Source organism: Petromyzon marinus, chromosome 57, assembly GCF_048934315.1.
Source record: "Petromyzon marinus isolate PM22_M1 ecotype Great Lakes invasive population chromosome 57, UKy_Petmar_22M1.pri1.0, whole genome shotgun sequence".
NCBI classification, from domain to species: Eukaryota; Metazoa; Chordata; class Hyperoartia; order Petromyzontiformes; family Petromyzontidae; genus Petromyzon; species Petromyzon marinus.
In genome coordinates, this window is record NC_133723.1 from 10,677,982 (window position 1) to 10,700,656 (window position 22,675).

General features: G+C 44.6%; 1 protein-coding gene across 6 annotated transcripts in view; it reads left to right on the forward strand.

Moving 5' to 3' along the window:
• The window catches only part of LOC116955038 (uncharacterized), a 51,603-nt gene extending 38,378 nt beyond the window's left edge, over positions 1–13,225 (forward strand). For 4 of the 6 annotated variants that reach the window (XM_032975979.2, XM_032975977.2, XM_032975982.2 and 1 more), the window contains 2 exons: positions 2,265–2,343; positions 3,755–4,218. In XM_032975979.2, the coding sequence (XP_032831870.1) occupies positions 2,265–2,343; positions 3,755–3,758 (83 nt within the window). In that variant the 3' untranslated portion in view covers positions 3,759–4,218. Of the gene's footprint in view, positions 1–2,264; positions 2,348–3,754; positions 4,219–9,980 lie in introns of those variants that run through there. The other 2 variants (XM_032975978.2, XM_076052774.1) reach the window with 2 other exon arrangements.
• The last annotated feature ends 9,450 nt before the right edge of the window (positions 13,226–22,675 follow it).

Genomic DNA, 22,675 nt, shown 5'->3' on the forward strand with positions numbered 1-22,675 from the left:
AGTTGCCAAAATAACAGCAGACAATAAAAAAAAACCTCTTAAATGTTCAATGAAGCTAATCCGGTCTGGATGGGTGAGCGAGAGAGGACGGGGGGGGCTCGCAGTTGGAAGAATGCGAGTTGGGGGTTAACTCGGCCCGTCCACCCTTCTGGTTTCGATAAAATGAATGCCACTTTGTGGGGGAAGTAAAGTGGTTGTCTCATGGATATAACCACCCCCGATAATGGAATTTGGAATCTTCAACATTGGCTCAGTCTGGAAAATCACTGATAATTTTTGAGTGAAACTAAAGTCACTCAACAAAGATTGAAAATAGCAGGAGAGAAATGAGGCACCCTGAACAGCTGATGTTACCATTTTGGATATGTATGATTAATTATAGTTCGAAAGAACCATTGAGAAAGATGTTTGCAAACCTCATATTTCAGTTTTAAGCTGGTGCTAATGTTCAAGGCAGAGTCGTTTTGAAGTGAGGATTATTGCACTATTCCAGTTGACCATGCGGGAGGGGTTAATGCTAATATTTCGTCTAAGAAGTTGAAGGTTGTGCGCGAGGTGTTGTTTTCATCAGCGTGGCACTTAAAATGTATGGTGGTGATATAAAGCGTAAGGGAAAACAGGTGCCCAGTGGCTTGATGCTCGCTCATCAGAGAGCTCATGGAAAAATGTTTTTGTCAACGCGGCCTCGGCTCCCAGTAGTAACCTTTCGTAAATCTGCACCCACTTAGCGAACGTACGTGGTGGGGGGAAGGAGGCATGCCTGTGTGTGTGTGCCTTGCCCTTGTGGTGCAGTAGCAAGGATCAAGCATAGGGATTGTTCTGTGGAGGCAGCTCAAAGAAACCTACGTTATCTTTTTCACCCCCAACATAAATTTCAGCGTGACACCCAAACTGCCTTGGTCAAATCGTCAAATAGTTCTGTCAAGTTGTCTGAGCTTTCATAATTACAAAGTTCTTAATCTCCTAATGTTATGCCGATAGCACGTTCAAACATGATTGGAGAGGAAATCAAACCTTGCAACTATTTTAACAAACTTTGAAGTTGTTGAAAGTGTTGTAACCCTTGTGAGCCAACTATAACAGAGTTTTTGTAGCTCGTGATAATGCAGGAGAAATTCAGGCTTGGTGCCTCGCTCTCGCGACCAGCCCACTACCAGGTCTGCCATGTGAGAATACCATTTGACAAGAGCCGCATTTTTTCTGGCAGGAAGCACTGGCTTGAAGTGGGTGATGCGTTTGTTGTTGAAGGTCCTTGGGGTCGGGCTTACGCACCCAACCCACACGCCCCCCTTGTTACAATGGCCCCGTGTCCCTAACCACAATCCCGGCCACTGTTTTGCACGCCCAGTTTTTTAACAACGACTCTAATGCCAAGTGTTTGGCAGTCCTCATCACAAGCTTGTCTAGTTGCTACAACAATTTTAGCAATAGGTCAATTTAGAATGCTTTTCTGGGGGGAACAGTGGTTCCTTTCAGTAGTGGTAAAATATTTGTCCATTGCTGGCCAAAAAAGTTGTGCCACATCAGCAGTTTTTGGACTGGTATTTATCAATATACTTTTAGGAAGAAAAACAATTTGGGCTACGGGTGAAGATTTGTCACCTTTTAAGAAAACACATGCGCTAGCTTTTTGCGCAAAAGTAATTTTATTTTCAGCTTCGAACATTTGTGAGTTAACATTTCCAACCGTACTTCACTTACGCTTGCTCTCATTGGTTGCTTTCATGATTACCTCTCAATCTAAACTTTATTGTGGGTAAATCTCAAATCCAGATATCTCCGCATTACGAATTTTAATTGTACTACAACTTGCATTCGTGTGTGTGTGTGCGTCTACTCCAGTGTTCTTCGCTAATTTTCAGAGGGAGGGGGGAACTTTTGCCGATAAGACATCAGTGTGAGGGCCGCCACACATTGGAAACAATTGGGGGTTTGCCAGCAGCACGATAGTGATAATGGGGGGGAGTGTTTTCACTCCGTGTGTCTTGTCGGGGGGCCGAACGTCAGGGGCCGCACTATAGGCCACCAGGGGCTCGCCAGTGTCCCGCGGGCCTTGCAATGAAGAACACTCATCTACACCAACTTTGTGTTTGATTTCAGGGGAGCGGGGGAGCTTCCCTCCCTCATCCCCTCACTTATCCCCCTCATGCTGTTTCTCCCTAATTGATCATCTGCTGTTTTTCCTATGTTTAATTAATTTTCTGCATCTCTTGTTATGTTGTTCCTTCCATGCCCTGCTTTGTATGTCTGGTCTTCCCCCGTAGACGAGGTCTATGCTCAGAAACTGAAATACAAGTCTGTGAGTGAGGAGCTGGATCTTGCCCTCAATGACATGACCTCGATGTAAATACTCCTTTCCTGCTCTGCCCTTCTTTGTTGTGCTGCTGCTGCCTGCTAACTTGGCTTCCTCCCTTCCAGTTTTGTTTAAATCTGGCACACTTGTCTCGTCGCTTGAGATTCCGCGCATCGCTATCTTCACGACAGCTAGAGCCCCGCAGAATCGTCACGTCAAGGCCAATCTGCAAGCGATAGATAAGTAGCTTAGTTAAAATTCTGCTTACACGGTGAGAAGTCCGTTCAGAAATGGGAGCCCCCTTGTTGTTGGTCACGGATTTTTTGTTATATTTACGATGGAAAAATAGTTTTGAAGTGTGTGAACCGTTTTACCCACACGTCAAATTATGTTTTCCTTCTTAATATGCTCCTCATAAACCTCTAACCTTAAAAAATTTTTAGAGGCACCACTTGCAAATACAAATAAATGTCCTCGCATTCAGAAGAAGAAAAATGTATAATCCAAACCGTCTATGCCCATAATTTAATTAAAATGCGGTGCTGACAAGAAGCCGTAATTTTCGATGGTTGTCACCAGCTGCTTTATGGTGTCGTTAATATTCATTGCAAACTGCATTGGTGGAGTGGGATTTTATTAAATGTTTTGCTTTGCTTATTACTACAAAGATTGGCAACTTTTCAGTTTAATTGCTTTGCCGCTTAATTTATGGCCTTGTGGTTGCAGCAGGCACATGCCTAGCACAGAGTCTTTAAAACTCAATAATTCTTCATCTGCGCTCCATTTCTTTTTTATTGCCATTTAAAGATAGATATATAGACGGTGCTTTGATGAGATTCCCCCAGCCCCCCGCTGGTGCCTATCGAACACATTAAATCAGTCAGGTCATTGTGAGCACTGCTGACCCTAACAAACCCTCTGGGGCATTCAATCAATTACGGATGGCGGCGACTTTTTTAACTTGCTGTTGATTTTATTAACCGTGTAATGTGGATGCCCGCGCTCTTTTAACAGATGTGGTGTGGTTTTTGCTTCTAACAAGCGTTTTTTTTAACGGAATCCTCTTTGTAGCAAACGAATTGATCAGCTTACGCAATTCTGAGTAGCCATAGTAACAACGTGAAATGTGTTTTATAACTGCAGCGTTCGGTTGCTCATGCTGTTGTTGCAGGTTCACATCGTTAAGATTATGGGATTAGATCCTTACGGGGGTGGGGATTTGGGGTTAACTCTAATTGTTTCCCTCTTTGAGTCAACAAATTAATACTGCTTTGTCGGAAATCAAACGTTTTTTTTTTTAAAGGAGAGTGCAATTTTCACCACTTGCTCAGGGCTCGTGCGCTATTTATATTTCACTTTTCCATCACTGTTCTTTTTATTATTACGACCGTTGCTTGTGCGTATCCGCTTTTAACGTTGCCTTCTGTCTGCGTTACATGTCTTGTGTTTGTCGCGTTGTAGTTAAATCTTCAAGATGGTCTCTCTCCATTGGGGGATCCTGGATGTTGCTGCTTTCGCTGGATTCGGGCCCCTTCCTGCCCTCCTCCCCCCACCTCTGGCCTTCCTTCCTCATGTCTTCCTGCCAGTCTCTCGTTTTTCCATTGCACATACACACACACACGTGTCATCGGCCCCTGCCGAACCCGACGCAAAATCGGTGGATCCTGCACAATGGCAAATACTCGGTAAATGGGAGTGGTGCCCGCTGGTGGTTGCTCCGGATTTGTGGCACCTTTTTGCAGAGTTTGGCGGTCGATTTGAGGATTTTTCAAAACCATGTCGCTATCGTGCACACATTTGACCCTTGTTGGAACCAGGCAACTTGCCACTCTTTTGCCATCATTGTCCCCTTTCCTCCTCCTGTCTTGCGTTGCACTTTCCATCCTGCAATGTTCTTCTAATAAAAACTCCAGCTTCATCTGCGATTCTGTGTGCTCTTTCTTTGGTTGTTTTCTATGGGCAGTGAGAACTCTTTCCCTTCTGGCTTTCTGCTTATTTTAATTTTGGACACTGCCACTTACACACTACGCCCAAGGTAACAATTGATGCGCGATGGAACATGAAAATGATGAGTGACCTTGAACCTGTGCGGGTTTTTTTTGTGATCCCTGTGCGCAAGGTTTTAATCCACGCTCTGAAGAATTATTTGTCCTGCGCTTTAAACTTCTTCTTCGCAGTGCATTTTCTCTGCAAATTATTTGTCCAGGTGTTTTAAAAATATATATATATTTTGAAATTTGCAAACAGTGCTGGTCTGTCGAGTGCATTTTGTACAGATTTATATGGATTCCCTCGACTCAATTTTTTTATACGTCATCTACGAATACACAATCAGACTTTATAACGTCTGCACAAAAGTTACTCTGTTTTACCTGCTCATCCTTTTCAAACTCTTTTTCCCCAAACATTCAACCACTCCTACGTATGCCCACGGGCCTTTTTTCCTTCCCCTTTCAATGCAAATTTTTTTTTGGGAACCGCATGTGCGTTTTTTGCACTGCAACGTGTGCGGCGGTTGCGTTGTGGCGATGTGGAAAGATTGGCACCACAGGGTTATGCCGTCCACAGTGCGAGTACCGGAAACCCCCTCCCCAAGGTGTGCGGCAGACCCTTGCTCTCCCGCACACACGCTGGCTTGTACGTTTACATTGCGAGCGTTGCTTGTGGGCTACACCTATCCTGCACCACGCCATCCATCCGTCACCGCCACCCCCACGGACTTGTGACGTGTGTCCACAGCCAGCGGGGGGAGAGCTGCTGGCTGCTGGTTCAGAGCTGGTGCTGGGCTGGGCCCAGAGTGCCTATGCGAAAAAAGTCACCAGGTCATGCTAAACTAACCCGAACACAATACTAATAATAATTGCTGTCGTTGTGGAGAACTTAAGTAACAAAATAAGTTTATGTGTAACCAAACCCTGGTTGGTAATTCGAGCCGACTTTCAGGCTTCACGCTGAGCTGAATCAGTCCCCATGTCATGGGGTTCAATGAAGAAGTAAGGACTCGTTGCGTCGCTCTCTTGGTTCCACTTCCCCAGCAGTTTTGGCAAAAAAAGTTATATCGTAGAGGCAGGCACAGCAAGTAGGTGGCTGATCGACTAGCTGTGGAGAGATTTGCATTTGTCTGCTTTGAGGCCTGAGGTAAACTTCCTCCTTAGCCTCCCTCTCAGGGCAGCCCTGGCCGCACTTCTGAGAAAGTAAACAAACTTTTTATTTTATTTTACCCAGGTCATACCCCCTTAGAGCTGTGTGGCTCTTTTTCAGAAACAATCTGGCCATGACAAATGATAACTCAATCAAGTGGCTTATGTGAACATGTATAGCAGCCAAATACTCTTAACGTGTGATGTTGATTTAGTGGGGGGGAAAACTGGAGGACCTGGAGAAAAATCTACTCGACCACGGGGAGAACATACAAACTCCAAATATACAGGCGTCAGGATCACGATAAAACCCACAACTTCCTGTATGCCATGCGAGGTAGTTAATCTCCCCACCCTGGTGAAAAGTTCGAAGCCCTGTAGACTTCTGGGCAAATCATCAAAACGCTTTTATTATTTTTGATGCTCGTTAAGTGGAAACGCTTTCACAACAGGGCATTATTATGCCTACTCGAGCCATGTACTTTTCCTAGGTGACGCATGAAACAGGTGTTACGATGTTCAAATGCCAAATAGATACCTATTGCAAGGTATCAGTCAAGTCTGCATTAACCACACATACTTGTGGCAAAACATGCTCTGATAAAATATGCATTGACCATCTTAACATAGTTTTTTTATATTTATATGGGGACACAAAGGTCCCCATATATGTAACCATTTTAATGCCGTTATACATTTTCCCTTAGACCAGTATCCAGGGCATGCAAGCAAATTAAACTGGCACCAGGGCAATATCGACAGCCACCTAAGCTGCTCCCCACCCCATGCATGGGTCCAAAAGGCATTGACATCACCGTTTCTGCTGCAAGTTGGATTTTCAACAAGACACAAGGTATTCTTGGTTCTTTCGGTAAAGTCACGTAGAAGGGAAACAATAAAATAATAAAAAATATAAAACAATATATTTTTTATTGTTTCCCTTCTACGTGACTTTACCGAAAGAACCAAGAATATGAATCCCTGCAGTCACAAAAGCTTTAGATAAACGAGACACAAGGTCTTTGTGTGTTATTTAATCGTTTTATGAACTGGTTGTATAATTATCCAACTGCAGGAACTCCCCACCTAAGTCCCCAATGCAATGTTTACATTCGGCTTGTGATACATTGCCGCGTTTTATCCTCGTTTATTGCTGGCGTTTGAGCGGAGCGTGCTCTTTGCGCATCGATTATCTCGATGTGCACCTAGCCTGACGCGAGTGCCATGGTGATTGCGCCTGAGCAATTGAATATTGAACCACAAGGCAAAACAAAAGTTTGAATGTGCCGTGGGTTAGGGGCGCCACGACGTTGGCGAGATGTTAACTACCTCGTCTGGTATGCAGGAGGTTGTGGGTTCGATCCCGACCCTGACGCCTGCTGCTGTATATTTGGAGTTTGCGTGTCTCTCATCATCATCGCGGTGGCTAGGAGATGTTAACTACCTCGCCTGGTATACAGGAGGTTGTGGGTTCGATCCTGACCCTGACACCTGCTGTATATTTGGAGTTCTCGTGGTCGCGTGGATTTTTCTCTGGGTCCTCTGGTTTCTCCTTCCACATTTAGAAATGTGCGTTTAGAGTATATGGCTGCGTTAAATTTCCACAAGCCACTTCATTGAGCTATCTTTCGTTGCTGGGTCGTTTCTGAAAAAGAGCAATATAGCTCAGTGGGCCCTAACTGGTAAAATAAAAAATAGTTCAGTTTATTTTGGTCGGAATTGTTTTTACTGTATTTCCCCATGCTGGTTGAGTTATCACTTGGCCACTGCTGTTAGCTGCGGCTGGGAATCAAACGTGGGTTGCCAGGTTCATAGTTCAGTGCAGTACAATCACTACCACTGCTACACTACCAATCATAGATATATTTAATTTAATGTCCTTTCTATCTCTGAAGATTTAATGTACTCTGCTGCCATTGTTTGTGTGATTCATGCACATTGCCACAATGATCATTTGATGAGACCTACTCACACCGGTTCCCATCGATAATGAAACCAGAAAATTGTTGCGATTTAACCCGCGTCCATTCTTTTTCTATTGTGCGGACTGTAGCAGCCCATTAGGCTGCGCGGGTCTTGTGTGAACCCATAAGACCGCATGTGGAAATCACTTTGTTTTTGTTTAACTTCTGTACCGTACGTAGCTAACCGTGCTAGTGTGCTTTTATGCACATGATGTACGTGTTTCGTAAGCATAAGAAGCTATTTAGGATAATCTGCGTCTCGTTACACCTTGTCTTCCACCGCATCGTGTGCTTACGGCCCTGAGCCAATGTTAATTCAACGTTCAGATGGTGGCGGCGGTAAGTTTACCCACAGAACAACCACGGTTTTATTTTGGTCCGCAAATTACAACTTTGTTTCTCGACCCCCCCTCGCCGGAAGGATGATGGTCTGAGCCAACGGACCCTTTCACAACCAGTGTTTGAACTTTAACCTTCCAGTTGCTAGCCGCTAGCTCTTCCACCAAGCCACTTGGAGTCTCCACGTTGGTAACTCGGGGCCCCCACTTCTCATTGATAAGCGAGGCGGTGGCTTGGTATCGCCCGTAGCAATAACACACTTGGGACGTTTTGCTTGCTGTTGTGGATACCTATTAATTTTTTTAACACGTAGGCTTTCGCCTATTATGGATACCTATTAATTATTGTAATCTACACTTGGTTACAATCTCGCGTCTGCTCTTTACAGTTCTTGCCCTGTATTTCAAGGGGGAAATGGACTCTCACTCTCTTTGACTTGCTTCTAACCCTTATCTGCGTTGCTTTTCTGCCTTCCCAAGAATGCTACCACAAGGAGAAGGAGAGTAACCGCGTGCTAACGCGCGAGCTCAGAGTCTTGCTGAATGAATTCAGCGACTAAGTCGGTCTGGTACCTGCCCTCCCTTCCTCTCTATCCTTCATTGCTTAGTCCATGGGCTCAGACCAAATATCTCGACCCTCACGCCTGCTGCATATTTGTGCATGTCTATCTCTCAGTGGTCGTGGATTTTTCTCCCGGGTCCTCCGGTTTTTCCCCACACATTTATAGGATCAAAATGGGTTTACAGTATTTGACTGTTATACATTTCCACGTGGTAAGCCACTTTGTTGAGCTATTATTTGTGGCCAGGTCACTTCTGAAAAAGAGCTACGTAGTTAATGGGCCTTACCTGGTAAAATAAAAAATAGTTTACTTTACCTTGTTGGTACCACCTGATGTGGCAAACCTGAGTTGTACCGACATCTTCATATTGGCAATTTAATTAATACGTTATCACATTCCACTTTTATGCGCCAAATAGAGAAACCTGTATCCCTAAAATGTAATACAGAACTGCACTGGCCCATGGTCTAACAGCTGCTGCGATACATTCTCGTGCGACGCACTGCTGTGCGCATACGAGCACACGTGACACAAAAATGTGTGTCGCGCACACAACACAAACTTCCCCTGCACCAGCGTCTCTTTGTTCCGATGTTCCCCTTGAGTCGCGTCATGTCTCCGTTGATTCTCTGGGACTTGACATCAGGTGGAGGGGGGTGGTCTCCTACCCTCTCTTAGCACCTCCCCCTGGAGTGAAGTCCAATGTTGACTTGGAAGTGTTTAATCAACGTTGATAATGTCGAACCAATGCCTTGGCGTTATTAATATACGTGTGGACTTCTTTCACCACCGTACGTAGCCAACCGTGCGAATCGGAGGTGCCGATTGATGTCCTTTTTTTGTTGCATTTTTAGAGACTGGCCTCCTATTTAGGTACAACTTTTGTTTTGCTGCAATAGGCACAATGCACAACACAGATTGGTTTGCGTGAGAACGCTCCAACTTTAGTTACGCTTCCATTTTTTTTTTTCCTGCGGCAGCCATCGGCGTGTGTGTTTCTCTCTGGCTGCGGAGCTGCGTCCTCTGCCCCCCCTGGGTTTTTTGCCGCGGAAATTTAAAACGACGACTCCGGAATTTATCACCGTGACTGGGTGGGGGGGCACACGCTGTCAAGGCCCAGAGTCGTCACGTTGTTGGTTCCACAACCGAACAAGCAGCAGCGTGCCCGGTTGCGCGCCCAGTTCATGTTTTCTCCCTCGCCTGGTATGCAGGAGGTCGTGGGTTCGATCCCAACCCTGACGCCTATATATTTGGAATTTGGTCACGTTGATTTTTCTCTGGGTTCTCTGGTTTTCCTCTCCGCATTTAGAAACGCACATTAAGAGTATTTGGCTGCTATAAATGTCCACGTGAGAAGCCACTTCGTTGAGCTCTCCTTTGTGGCCAGGTCACTTATGAAAATAGATATACAACTCAGTGGGCCTTACCTAGTTAAAAAAAATATACTGTATATTTTAAGTGCACGGTTGCTGCTGGATAGCTGTGAAAAAAGATATTTATACTTCATCAGATTCTTTCAGTATAAATAAATATTCCGATTCTGTATTTGTGTAAACGTCACGGGGGGGGGGGGGGTGTTATAATTGTGGTTCAACCTGAGCGTCACGCCGCTCACTTGCCCTGTCGCCTCTCCCCTCCCCTTCCGCCCCCCGCTTCCCACTCGGTAATTTTTCCGTGCGCAGATAAACTGGGTCACGCCAAGGACGAGAACCTGAAGCTGAACCAAGCCCTGGAACAGACCCTGCAAGAGTTGCACAACTTGTAAGGGGCGGCGTCATACCCTTCCGCTCAGCCGCCCGCACGGTCCTCTTCCCGTCAAGGAACTCTCTCCACACTTGCACTGCCTCCAGCCACCCTCCCCTCCTCCTACCCCCTCCACCCTCCCCACTACTCCTCCCATCAGTGCATCTAAACCCCACACCATCGACATCGCTGTCGCACGACTCTGCACAAACCCAGCACCTCTCTAAGCCTCTATCTCTTTCTTCAACTTTGTAATTGCTCCTTCCTGCAGAACAATTAAGGCACCTGCAGTGTTGTACAAGCACAAACCTAAAATATTTTGGCTACCTGTCTTTGTTAACACTGCCTTATAACATTACTACGATTGTGACTCTTATCATGTCTGCTGTAAGACTGTGTTAATGGACGTTGTTTTAAGTTTGTCCCCCCCGCCCCTCTGCCTGTGTCAATTCCTGTCGCCACGTTGACGTTGTGGGGGGGGGGGGGGAGGGAGTCTGCGTTGTTGGCTTTGCTGGGAAGTTGCTGGCACTCTGTTTGGTGGCGCCGGTGGTGGTGGCGCACAACCACCACCGGCACTCCCACACGTCTGCTACAGATGGCAGCGTGTGGTTTAGCACATTTTTTTTTATTCGTGGTTAACATTTTGTCGTTGCTAGCATTGTGCGTTAGTGACCCAAGCTGAATGACGGATGTCACTGCTGCTGCTGCTGTTGTCTCCCCCTGTTGGAATTGGCCGATGGAGAAGCGACCGAACCTTGGAGACGATTAGGGGAATGAAGGCAGAGGTGGTAAATTGTTTGAGGGCCCCCACCCAAAGGGGTTTGTCCCCTCGCTCATCTCAACGCCTTTCACCGCTGGCTCAGAATTGTCCTGTTTTTATTCTCACTCTCACTTTGGCCATAATTGGAGATTGATTTATTTTTTTAATTCGTCACACCTTGTTCGCGATCGCCACAACTCCCCTCCCTTGTAGTCAGCCTAAATAATGGCTAACCGTTAATTCTCCCTTTTTTTTAAAGGTGAAAACCCATTCAGTTATCGTTTCAGATAGACAATTCAGGCGGGAGTTTGGTGATGTGAGCGCAGCAGTGCCGTCGAGTCCCGTCTGTTTAGAGTTTTGAGTTCGTGAATGTGAATTAAGCCTCGTGTGTGGTGTTCCTAAAAGTTTTTTTTAACCTCGTTGCTTATACTCTGGGGGGGGGGTGGTGTGAAAGGAGCGCACCCTTCCATAACTTCCTTACTATATATGAGATGTCCCCCCTCCTTGCTTCTTGAAGACCTAAGGTGCACAGCAATTTCACTGCAATCTACGTGAGCCTGGCGTGAAGGTGATGGATTGATCGCATCGCAAAATTGCCACGCTTTTTGCATCGTCCGTTGCCCCATGCAATCGGAGGTTGCCACGCCCGTTCCCCACCCTGTGGACGAGAGGCAAAATCCAATATTTTTTTGTCAATCGGGGCCGTGACCACAATCCAACATTGGCCTGTTCGGTGAGCGAATTAGTCGCGCGTTTGTGTGGTGGAGCGTGGTGTGGAGTAAATATCGCCATTGGGGAGACAAAGGGGGCCGGGCGTGGTGTTGGGCACCACACCCCTCGTGTGCTGTGCCAGCCTTCATCGGTATTCAATAACAGCACTTGTCCCAACAGTCTGTTAAGGCTACACGGGGTATCTGTGTCTTTGTAGTAGTTAGCGCACTGCTCTTGATCAAGTAAGCGAACCCGTGTGTGATCACTCGGCCACAAGCAAACATCGGTGGCGAATATCTGAGCCAGCACTGGTCCTCCCCTAAGTGGACCCAACCATAAATGAGTAGCTAATGAAGCATGTAAACATCAGCACTGGGGAGACAAAGGTGGCCGAGACAGCTGGTGGGCAACGTTACTCCTTCGTGGGCAATATCTGCCTTAATAGCTGCCTCGCTTAATAGTATCTTCCACGCAGTTTGTCCCACTCGTATGGGGTCCGCTGTCCTTGCCAACCTTCTCCACACTGCCCTGTCCTGTGCCATCTCTTCCCGCTTCTCGGGCAACCGTGTCCGACCGCACCATATCGCCCCACCTCTTCTGCCTTCCTCCTGATCTTTCCTTCCACTTGCATCACTTGCACCTTCTGACCCACATACTTTTCCTGCTCTCCACATGACTGAACCACACCAGCCTTTCTCATTCTGTGATTTCTACCACCTTGAATCTTCCTCTCACTTCATTTCTCACCCTGTCCTTGTTAAACCCAACATCTACCGCAACAGCCTCATCTCTGTGACTGACATGGTATGTATATGGCTAAATGGGGAGGGAATCTTTTGAGTGTGGGTTGTGGGGAGTGGTCGTGTCGTGGTAAGCGCACTGGGCTACGAACCCGGCGACCCGAGTTAAGATTCCCGCTCATGGCCAACACCAGCAACGATAATTATCTGACGCTGTCCCGAGCCTCCCCTAGGTCGACTCGGCGTCAATAGAGTACCTGGTGTGGTTTGTAAACATCACCACGAGGGAGACAATAGTGGCTGGGCGTGGTGTTGGCCACCCACCCCTCGTGTGCCGTGCCGCCCTTAATCGGTGCTGCTCGCGAACAGCACTAGCCCCAACAGTCTGTTCAGGCTACACGGGGTATCTTTGCATTTGTTTTGTTATAAGTAGGTGTGTGTGTCTGGCAGTATTGCCTTTGATTACATTGCACGCGGTTGCATAGTGTTTCACCACGAATCTATTGGGTTGCAGTGCAATCGGATTGCATTGAAATTGGGCCGTGCATCCCGGGACGTAAGTGGTGCTACCTGTAAAGATCATGGTTGCAGTATATTATATTTTGTATTTTAATCTCCAAATTAAACTACCCACTTAGAAATGTACTCCCTGGTATCTAGTTAAGACAGTTTATATGCAACAATTATCAACTCTTAAATTCGTTTTCCAAGATTGTTTTAGGCGTTGAACACGAGAACAATTTCTCTCTCCGTGAGATTTGTGCGATTTTTGCTTTTGCTCCGCAAGAAAGCCCTCCCCAAACCATTCCATGCCAGAACCACCAAAAGGCCCTGCGTAATTTGCTCCCGTTTAAAATTCAGAACTGTAATATCTTTGCCTAAACATTCCAAGTCATTGACAAGTGGCGTCTCTGTTTGCGATTGTTAATAAAGGCGTGACTTGCTGGTGCGCAGTTTTTTTCCCCCCCATTCACACTTTTGTTTTTGTCTCGCCTTGTTCACAAGTGATGGTAAACAAATTCTAACGTTCTATAGATGGTGGTGGTGAAGGTGATAATCACGTGGAAAAATAACCTCGTCGTCACACAGACGAGTGAGCAGGCAGGGAATAAATGAGGAATATTAAATTGATGCAAATTGCGATTTATAGACCGCCAAAGGCGCACAATTGCAACCAGTCGAATCATTCCTTACATCGTGCGGGTCCAGCGTGTGTGTGATCTTCATTTTTTGTTGGGGGAAATTCCACATTTCCGTGACGGGAGCATGAAGTTTAATTCCGTGTGCGCGACCTCCGTTGATATCAAGTGGTGTGTGTGTGTGCCTGCACCCCACTCTCCGTTTTTGGTTTATAATCGAGCGTGGAGACAGTGAGCAGTCAACCCCCCCTCACCCAGCAGTCGGGAATCGAACTCAGCGCCAACACAGCAGGGTCGGACAGACTCATATCGTGTAAACTTTTAATTTGGAAACCCAAGTCATCGGTCAAATTATTCGTTTCTAGTTCAGCAATAATCCCTTGAAACAAAATATATAGGTGTGGTTTTGTTTTAAGTGAAGTCTGTTGATGAAGAGCAACAATTGTGGTTCTTGCAAAATTCAGTTCAAATGTTTTGGTGCATGTTAAGTTTAAATGTACTGCTTTTGTGCCGACTTAACCGCCCGCCCCCGTAATAATAATGTGTGTACATAATCTTACAGAACACCGTGAGGAAACCTAAACCAACGTGCAGGGACGTTTATGGCTAAATAATTCGACTGAAATAATGTAATTCCAGAGGCCCCGTGTAGGCACGCCCGAATGAAGTTTATGCATATGGAAAATCCAGTTGAGGTTCATTAGAAATGTCTGTTATTGTCCTGTAGCGAACGTGAAATACCCGTACTTCGTCGGAGCTGATGCGGTTTTTATCAAATTGTTGATGTGCCATTTAAGAAAAAAAATGTTACTCTTCGTTCTTAAAGTCATACTTTTATTCATTCTTAGTACACATTAACTCAATACATTACACAAGTGTCTGCAGTCCGTAAAATAAACCATTTTGAATAAAAAAAAATTCACTCGTATGCGTTTCTTATTTATTATAAGACCACACCACTGGAGACGCCACCAAGTTGAAAGCTCATCGGGTGAGAAATGTTGACTCGTTAGAGCGACGGTGGTGATGACAAACGAAACTATTTACCCTTTTGACATTACCAGGCAAGGCTCACAGAGCTACATAGTTCGTTTTGCAGAATCGACCTGGCAATCACAAATAATACAACAAAAAAGTGGCTTATCGCACCTACGATAAGCACGTTTGGCCATGTACGGTGCGAAATAAGTTAAACATGCATTATGTGGACATGGCAGCCAAACGCATGGCGTTTATAATTCTGGAGAGGGAAAACCCGAACGACTGAGAAAAATCCACGCGACCACACAGATGCCAACTCCAAATATATATATACTTTCAGTAAAGTCACGTAGATGAAAAATAATAAAATGAAAATAACTCGAATCACGACGTTTCGGGCGTAACACAAACGTCCGTCATCAGGTGGACGGACGTTTGTGTTGCGCCTGAAACGTGATTTAAATGAGTTATTTTCATTTTATTATTTTTCACCTACGTGACTTTACCGAAAGAACCAAAGAGGATGGATCCTTGCGGTCACGAAAACTTTAAATCCAAATATATAATTTGGGGTTGGGATTGAACCCACGACCTTCTGTACACAAGGGCACCTATGAAGGCCAGGCATAGCACACCCAATGGTTCAATGTGTCGCGGGCCTCCTCACACTGCTGATGACTTTATCGGCGAAAGTGCCGTCGTCCTCTTCTGAGAAGTTCGTGAGAAGAACCACTGCGTCAAAGGAGTGAACGCACTGAACAGGGGGGTATAGGCGCCCACTGTAAACTGGTCGATTCCAATGGTCTCGTGTGAGATGGATGGGTGGGTTGATTGTTACATCGCAGGACGGAGGGTACGCAGTCGGACCTCGGCATTGGCTTAGGAGACTGATGGAGGGTTACCAAATAATCAATAGCTTTGGAGACGAGTTTGGGAGGAGGTGAGCGGGAGGGTCAAACGCAAACCTCAAACATTTTACTTGAGTGGTCTTTGGGTGCATCTCCCCTCCCCCCGCCATCGTATGGACGAGGTCCGAATCGCATCCCAAGCTGTGTTACTGGAACGTGTGGAAAAATAAAAAAAAATATTTTAAAATACTTTAAAAAAACACGCTTTAATGAAATATACCGTACGAGTAATGGCAGAACTCCACGACTCCAGGAAGTGGGCCCGCAGCTTGCCACAGCGTCAGGGAGCTGCCCCTCCCCCCCCGTGCTCCCATCGCCCCTCCCCCCCCGTGCTCCCATCGCCCCTCCCCCCCGTGCTCCCATCGCCCCTCCCCCCCGTGCTCCCATCGCCCCTCCCCCCCGTGCTCCCATCGCCCCTCCCCCCCGTGCTCCCATCGCCCCTCCCCCCCGTGCTCCCATCGCCCCTCCCCCCCGTGCTCCCTGCCCCTCCCCCCCCGTGCTCCCATCGCCCCTCCCCCCCGTGCTCCCATCGCCCCTCCCCCCCGTGCTCCCATCGCCCCTCCCCCCCGTGCTCCCTTCCCCTCCCCGCCCGTGCTCCCTGCCCCTCCCCCCCGTGCTCCCTTCCCCTCCCCCCCCGTGCTCCTATCGCCCCTCCCCCCCCGTGCTCCTATCGCCCCTCCCTCCCGTGCTCCCATCGCGCCTCCCCCACGTGCTCCCTGCCCCTCCCCCCCGTGCTCCCATCGCCCCTCCACCCCGTGCTCCCATCGCCCCTCCCCCCGTGCTCCCTGCCCCTCCCCCCCGTGGTCCCATCGCCCCTCCCCCCCGTGCTCCCATCGCCCCTCCCCCCGTGCTCCCTGCCCCTCCCCCCCGTGGTCCCATCGCCCCTCCCCCCCGTGCTCCCATCGCCCCCCCCTCCTTCCACATGCCCCGCCCCTCGGCGTGGCTCCCCGAAGCTTGCCAAGACGTAAGGGACCGTGGTGATTTACAGCCAACGGGAGTTGAGCGTGGACAATGAGACCCGTAAAAAAGATTGTTAAAACATGTATATGTATAAATGTTAATGATAGAATATAGTAATTGTCATTAGTATGACATACCTATACCAAGTTTGCAGTCGACACCATATTGGGAAGAAAGTTGGAATTGAGTTACAAGATTTGAGGATACGACAACTGACAGTAAAATAAGAGCGTGAAATAATAATAAGAGCGTGAAATAATAATAATAATAGCGTGAAATAATAATAGCGTGAAATAATAATAATAAGAGCGTGAAATAATAATAATAGCGTGAAATAATAATAGCGTGAAATAATAATAATAAGAGCGTGAAATAATAATAAGAGCGTGAAATAATAATAATAAGAGCGTGAAATAATAATAATAGCGTGAAATAATAATAGCGTGAAATAATAATAATAATAGCGTGAAATAATAAGAGCGTGAAATAATAAGAGCGTGTAATAATAATAGTAATAACAGCGTGTAATAATAACGAGAGTGTAATAATAATAGCGTGTAATAATAACTAGAGCGTATAATAATAATAACAACGTGTAATAATAACAACGAGAGCGTGTAATAATAATAACAACAAGAGCGTGTAATAATAATAGCGTGTAATAATAACTAGAGCGTATAATAATAACAGCGTGTAATAATAACAACGAGAGCGTGTAATAATAATAATAGCGTGTAATAATAATAACTAGAGCGTGTAATAATAATAACAACAAGAGCGTGTAATAATAACGAGAGCGTGTAATAATAATAACTAGAGCGTATAATAATAACAAGAGAGTGTAATAATAAGAGTATGTAATAATAATAACAGCGAATAATAACGAGAGCGTGTAATAATAAGAGCGTGTAATAATAATGTGTGTAATAATAAGAGTGTAATAATAATGAGAGTGTATAATAATGAGTGTAATAATGAGTGTATAATAATAGAGTATTTAATAATAATGAGTGTATAATAATGAGTGTATAATAATGAGAGTGTATACTAATAATAATGAGTGTATAATATTGAAAGTGTATAATAATAGTGTAATAATAATGAGTATCATAATAATGAGAGTGTATAATAATGAGCGTATAATAATGGGAGTGTATAATAATAATGAATGTATAATAATGAGTGTATAATGAGTGTATAATAATGAGTATAATAATGAGAGTGTATAATTAGAGTGTATAATAATAACGAGTTTATAATAATGAGTGTATAATAATAATAGTGTAATAATAATGAGTGTATGAGAGTATTTAATAATAATGAGAGTGTATAATAATACGAGTGTATAATAATGAGAGTGTATAATAATAGTATAATAATAATACGAGTGTATAATAATGAGAGTGTATAATAATAGTGTAATAATAATGAGTGTATAATACTGAGAGTGTATAATAAGAGTGTAATAATAATGAGTGTATAATAATGAGAGTGTATAATAAGAGTGTATAATAATAATGAGTGTATAATAATGAGTGTATAATAATAGTGTAATAATAATGAGTGTATAATACTGAGAGTGTATAATAATAGTGTAATAATAATGAGTGTATAATAATGAGAGTGTATAATAATAGTGTAATAATAATAAGTGTATAATACTGAGAGTGTATAATAATATTGTAATAATAATGAGTGTATAATAATGAGAGTGTATAATAATAGTGTAATAATAATGAGTGTATAATACTGAGAGTGTATAATAATAGTGTAATAATAATGAGTGTATAATAATGAGAGTGTATAATAATAGTGTAATAATAATGAGTGTATAATAATAGTGTAATAATAATAATGAGTGTATAATAATGAGAGTGTATAATAAGAGTGTATAATAATAATGAGTGTATAATAATAAGAGTGTAATAATGAGTGTATAATGAGTGTATAATAATGAGAGTGTATAATAATAGTGTAATAATAATGAGTGTATAATAATGAGAGTGTATAATAAGAGTGTATAATAATAATAATGAGTGTATAATAATGAGAGTGTATAATAATAGTGTAATAATAATGAGTGTATAATAATGAGAGTGTATAATAAGAGTGTAATAATAATAATGAGTGTATAATAATGAGAGTGTATAATAAGAGTATAATAATGAGTGTATAATAATGAGAGTGTATAATAAGAGTGTATAATAATAATGAGTGTATAATAATGAGAGTGTATAATAATAGTGTAATAATAATGAGTGTATAATAATGAGAGTGTATAATAAGAGTGTATAATAATACGAGTGTATAATAATGAGAGTGTATAATAAGAGTGTAATAATAATGAGTGTATAATAATGAGAGTGTATAATAAGAGTGTATAATAATAATGAGTGTATAATAATGAGTGTATAATAATAGTGTAATAATAATGAGTGTATAATAATGAGAGTGTATAATAATAGTGTAATAATAATGAGTGTATAATACTGAGAGTGTATAATAATAGTGTAATAATAATGAGTGTATAATAATGAGAGTGTATAATAATAGTGTAATAATAATGAGTGTATAATACTGAGAGTGTATAATAATAGTGTAATAATAATGAGTGTATAATAATGAGTGTATAATAATAGTGTAATAATAATAATGAGTGTATAATAATGAGAGTGTATAATAAGAGTGTATAATAATAAGAGTGTAATAATGAGTGTATAATGAGTGTATAATAATGAGAGTGTATAATAATAGTGTAATAATAATGAGTGTATAATAATGAGAGTGTATAATAAGAGTGTATAATAATGAGTGTATAATAATGAGAGTGTATAATAATAGTGTAATAATAATGAGTGTATAATAATGAGAGTGTATAATAAGAGTGTAATAATAATAATGAGTGTATAATAATGAGAGTGTATAATAAGAGTGTAATAATAATGAGTGTATAATAATGAGAGTGTATAATAAGAGTGTATAATAATAATGAGTGTATAATAATGAGAGTGTATAATAATAGTGTAATAATAATGAGTGTATAATAATGAGAGTGTATAATAAGAGTGTAATAATAATAATGAGTGTATAATAATGAGAGTGTATAATAAGAGTGTAATAATAATGAGTGTATAATAATGAGAGTGTATAATAAGAGTGTATAATAATAATGAGTGTATAATAATGAGTATAATAATAGTGTAATAATAATGAGTGTATAATAATGAGTATAATAATAGTGTAATAATAATGAGTGTATAATAATGAGAGTGTATAATAAGAGTGTAATAATAATAATGAGTGTATAATAATGAGAGTGTATAATAATAGTGTAATAATAATGAGTGTAATAATAATAATGAGAGGGGTTCGATACCAGAGGAAGTCCCATGAAAGGCTCGCGAGGCTCGACCATCCAACGATCTGAAACCCGATTTAGTTTTTCCCGCAGCCGCTGATTTTCACGGTTGACTGCGTTACGGTGTGAAAGATCAACGTGTACACAAGCGGTGTTTGAGTTCCACCGCGTGAATACAAGTGTGTCGTTAAACCGCCACCACCCGACAGGCAATTGGTAAGGTCTGTCGCGAAAGCAAAACGCGCAGATTCATTACGAGTTCAGCACTAACCGGTGTGCTGGAGAGAAGCCACAACATTTACAATTGGAGTACGACGTTTCGTCAGTAATTACAAGTAGCATCATCAGGTGACAGCCAGTTTTGTGGAGAAATCCTGCTTCGGTCTTAAATATAAACATACATTGAACTCGGCTGTCAGAACTTGTTGTTCAATCTGTTGTTGTCTTTGTACCCTTTATCGATGTATGTATTTATCATTTAACTTACAGAGGGTTTCACCGACTTAACATTCGCCCTCAATGTGCTAATGCTCGTCTGTACTGCACGTGCGGTGTTGTGAGATGCAATGAGCCACGGGTGACGCGACAAAACACATTCTCCTGCGGAGGGGGCTGGGTAGGAACGTTGGGCTGCTCGGTCAGTGGCCAGGGTCACCGGCGGCACCACGTGGTGAGGGCGGGCACAAGCCGGCGTCGTGAAGGGTGGGGACCGAGTGGGGACCTGGGATGGTGGAGAGAAATAAAAAAGCTGTTCCTAAAAAAAAGAGTACAATACCCACGAATTGGCGGCTTATAAAGTAGAGATTGAGAGCAGCTGCCATACTCCAAACGCGTGTTGTTGATTCTCCACGTGGAGGGGGAAATGTCGTGAAGATGGCCGCACGTGGTTGGTGGCCACCCACCCCCTCGTGTGTGCCGTGGCCGCCTTCACCACCCAGCCCCTCCCCACCCTCCCACCCAGCCCCTCCCTCCCCACCCAGCCCCTCCCTCCCCACCCAGCCCCTCCCTCCCCACCCCCCACCCAGCCCCTCCCTCCCCACCCAGCCCCTACCTCCCCACCATGTCCCTCCCTCCCCACCCAGCCCCTCCCCACCCCCCACCCAGCCCCTCCCTCCCCACCCAGCCCCTCCCTCCCCACCCCCCACCCAGCCCCTCCCTCCCCACCCAGCCCCTACCTCCCCACCATGTCCCTCCCTCCCCACCCAGCCCCTCCCCACCCCCCACCCAGCCCCTCCCTCCCCACCCAGCCCCTACCTCCCCACCATGTCCCTCCCTCCCCACCCAGCCCCTCCCCACCCCCCACCCAGCCCCTCCCCACCCTCCCCTCCCCACCCAGCCCCACCCCTCCCATTTTTGGATGCACGACGGACGGACGGACACAATAATCCCCTGTGGGCTGGTGGTGTAACCAGGAGGTTCCTACCAGTAAGACCGACATCATCATCATTCCCCCCAGTGTTACTGCCAGACCAGTTGTACATCACTCACTTTCGACGACGATAAGACGTCACGTGTATATATATTTGTGTGTGTCCTGATGTTAAATGTAGGACTGCCTTCGTTGAATTTAAACTCTAAAGTATTGCGATGCCCTCTTTGGCGGGGAGCGAGTTTGTACTCAAATGGAATTAATGAATCATCAGGAGTTGAGGGGTCGCCACACATTTTGTGTGGCGTCTTCACGTTGCTGAGTGGTGTTGTGGGCCGCACTGAAGGCCGCCCAGCGGCCCGCGAGTGGGTCATGAGGAGTCGATGCATCACCGGACATTCCAGTATCAAAGGGTGACAAATTAAGAATAGATGTTATCGGTTTTTTCTGGCAATAATACAGGCGTTGTGTTTAGATGTTCAAACACCAAATAGAGACCGTTTTGCATCGACTCAAGTCTGCATTTACCACACGGTACTTGTGGTGAAGATGCAAACATGTTAGCTCTGATAATATCATATAGCTGCTCATCCCGAGCCATACATGTTCTGATAGTGGCATTGTCCTTGTACTGCTCGCCTTTTGGCGTTGTGCTCTGGTCTGACACTGGTGGTGAGACTAGGCCTTAGAGAAGGTCGTCTCTGGTCTGACACTGGTGGTGAGACTAGGCCATAGAGAAGGCCGTCTCTGGTCTGACACTGGTGGTGTGATTAGGCCATAGAGAAGGCCGTCTCTGGTCTGACACTGGTGGTGTGACCAGGCCATAGAGAAGGCCGTCTCTGGTCTGACACTGGTGGTGTGACTAGGCCATAGAGAAGGCCGTCTCTGGTCTGACACTGGTGGTGAAACTTGACCATGAAGAAGGTCGTCTCTGGTCTGACACTGGTGGTGTGACTAGACCATAGAGAAGGCCGTCTCTGGTCTGACACTGGTGGTGTGACTAGGCCATAGAGGAAGTCGTCTCTGGTCGAGGCCACTCGGTTTAAAAAACGAAGCCTATTTTATTGTTATCATCAGAGGATGTTTGTTTGAATGTTGGTCACAAGTAGCACGTGTGGTTAATGCAGTACTTTATGCCTTGCACGGAGGTATCTATGTTGCTGTTTGAACATCTTAACACAACTCGTGTTTTATTTCCAGAAAGGGTAAACACCTCGTCTTATTGTTCAAGAACCACTCCGTTAGAAGACGGGGAGTGTGGGGGAGTCTGTATCGGTGCAGTGCGCCCGTCAGTACAAGTTCACAGTAACAACTGCACCGTTTAAGTGACTATTCTGAGACGGTGGTTCTTCACCTCTACTGCAGCCTTGCAACCCCTTTTGATTCTCAATCGTAAATGTTTTTGTTTATAATGTGAATACATGCATCGGGTTTAATGAAGCAAAGTAAGTTGTAACTTCAGTGCCCGGGCTAAGAAGAAGAACAACCATAACCACTGCCCTGAGCCATGCCCCCTCTGCCCACCACCCCAGAGACACCGTGGTGGCGTTCTTGGTGGTGGTGGTGGTGGTGCTGGTGGTGGTGGTGCTGGTGGTGGTGCTGGTGGTGCTGGTGGTGGTGGTGCTGGTGGTGGTGGTGCTGGTGGTGGTGCTGGTGGTGGTGGTGCTGGTGGTGGTGGTGCTGGTGGTGGTGGTGCTGGTGGTGGTGG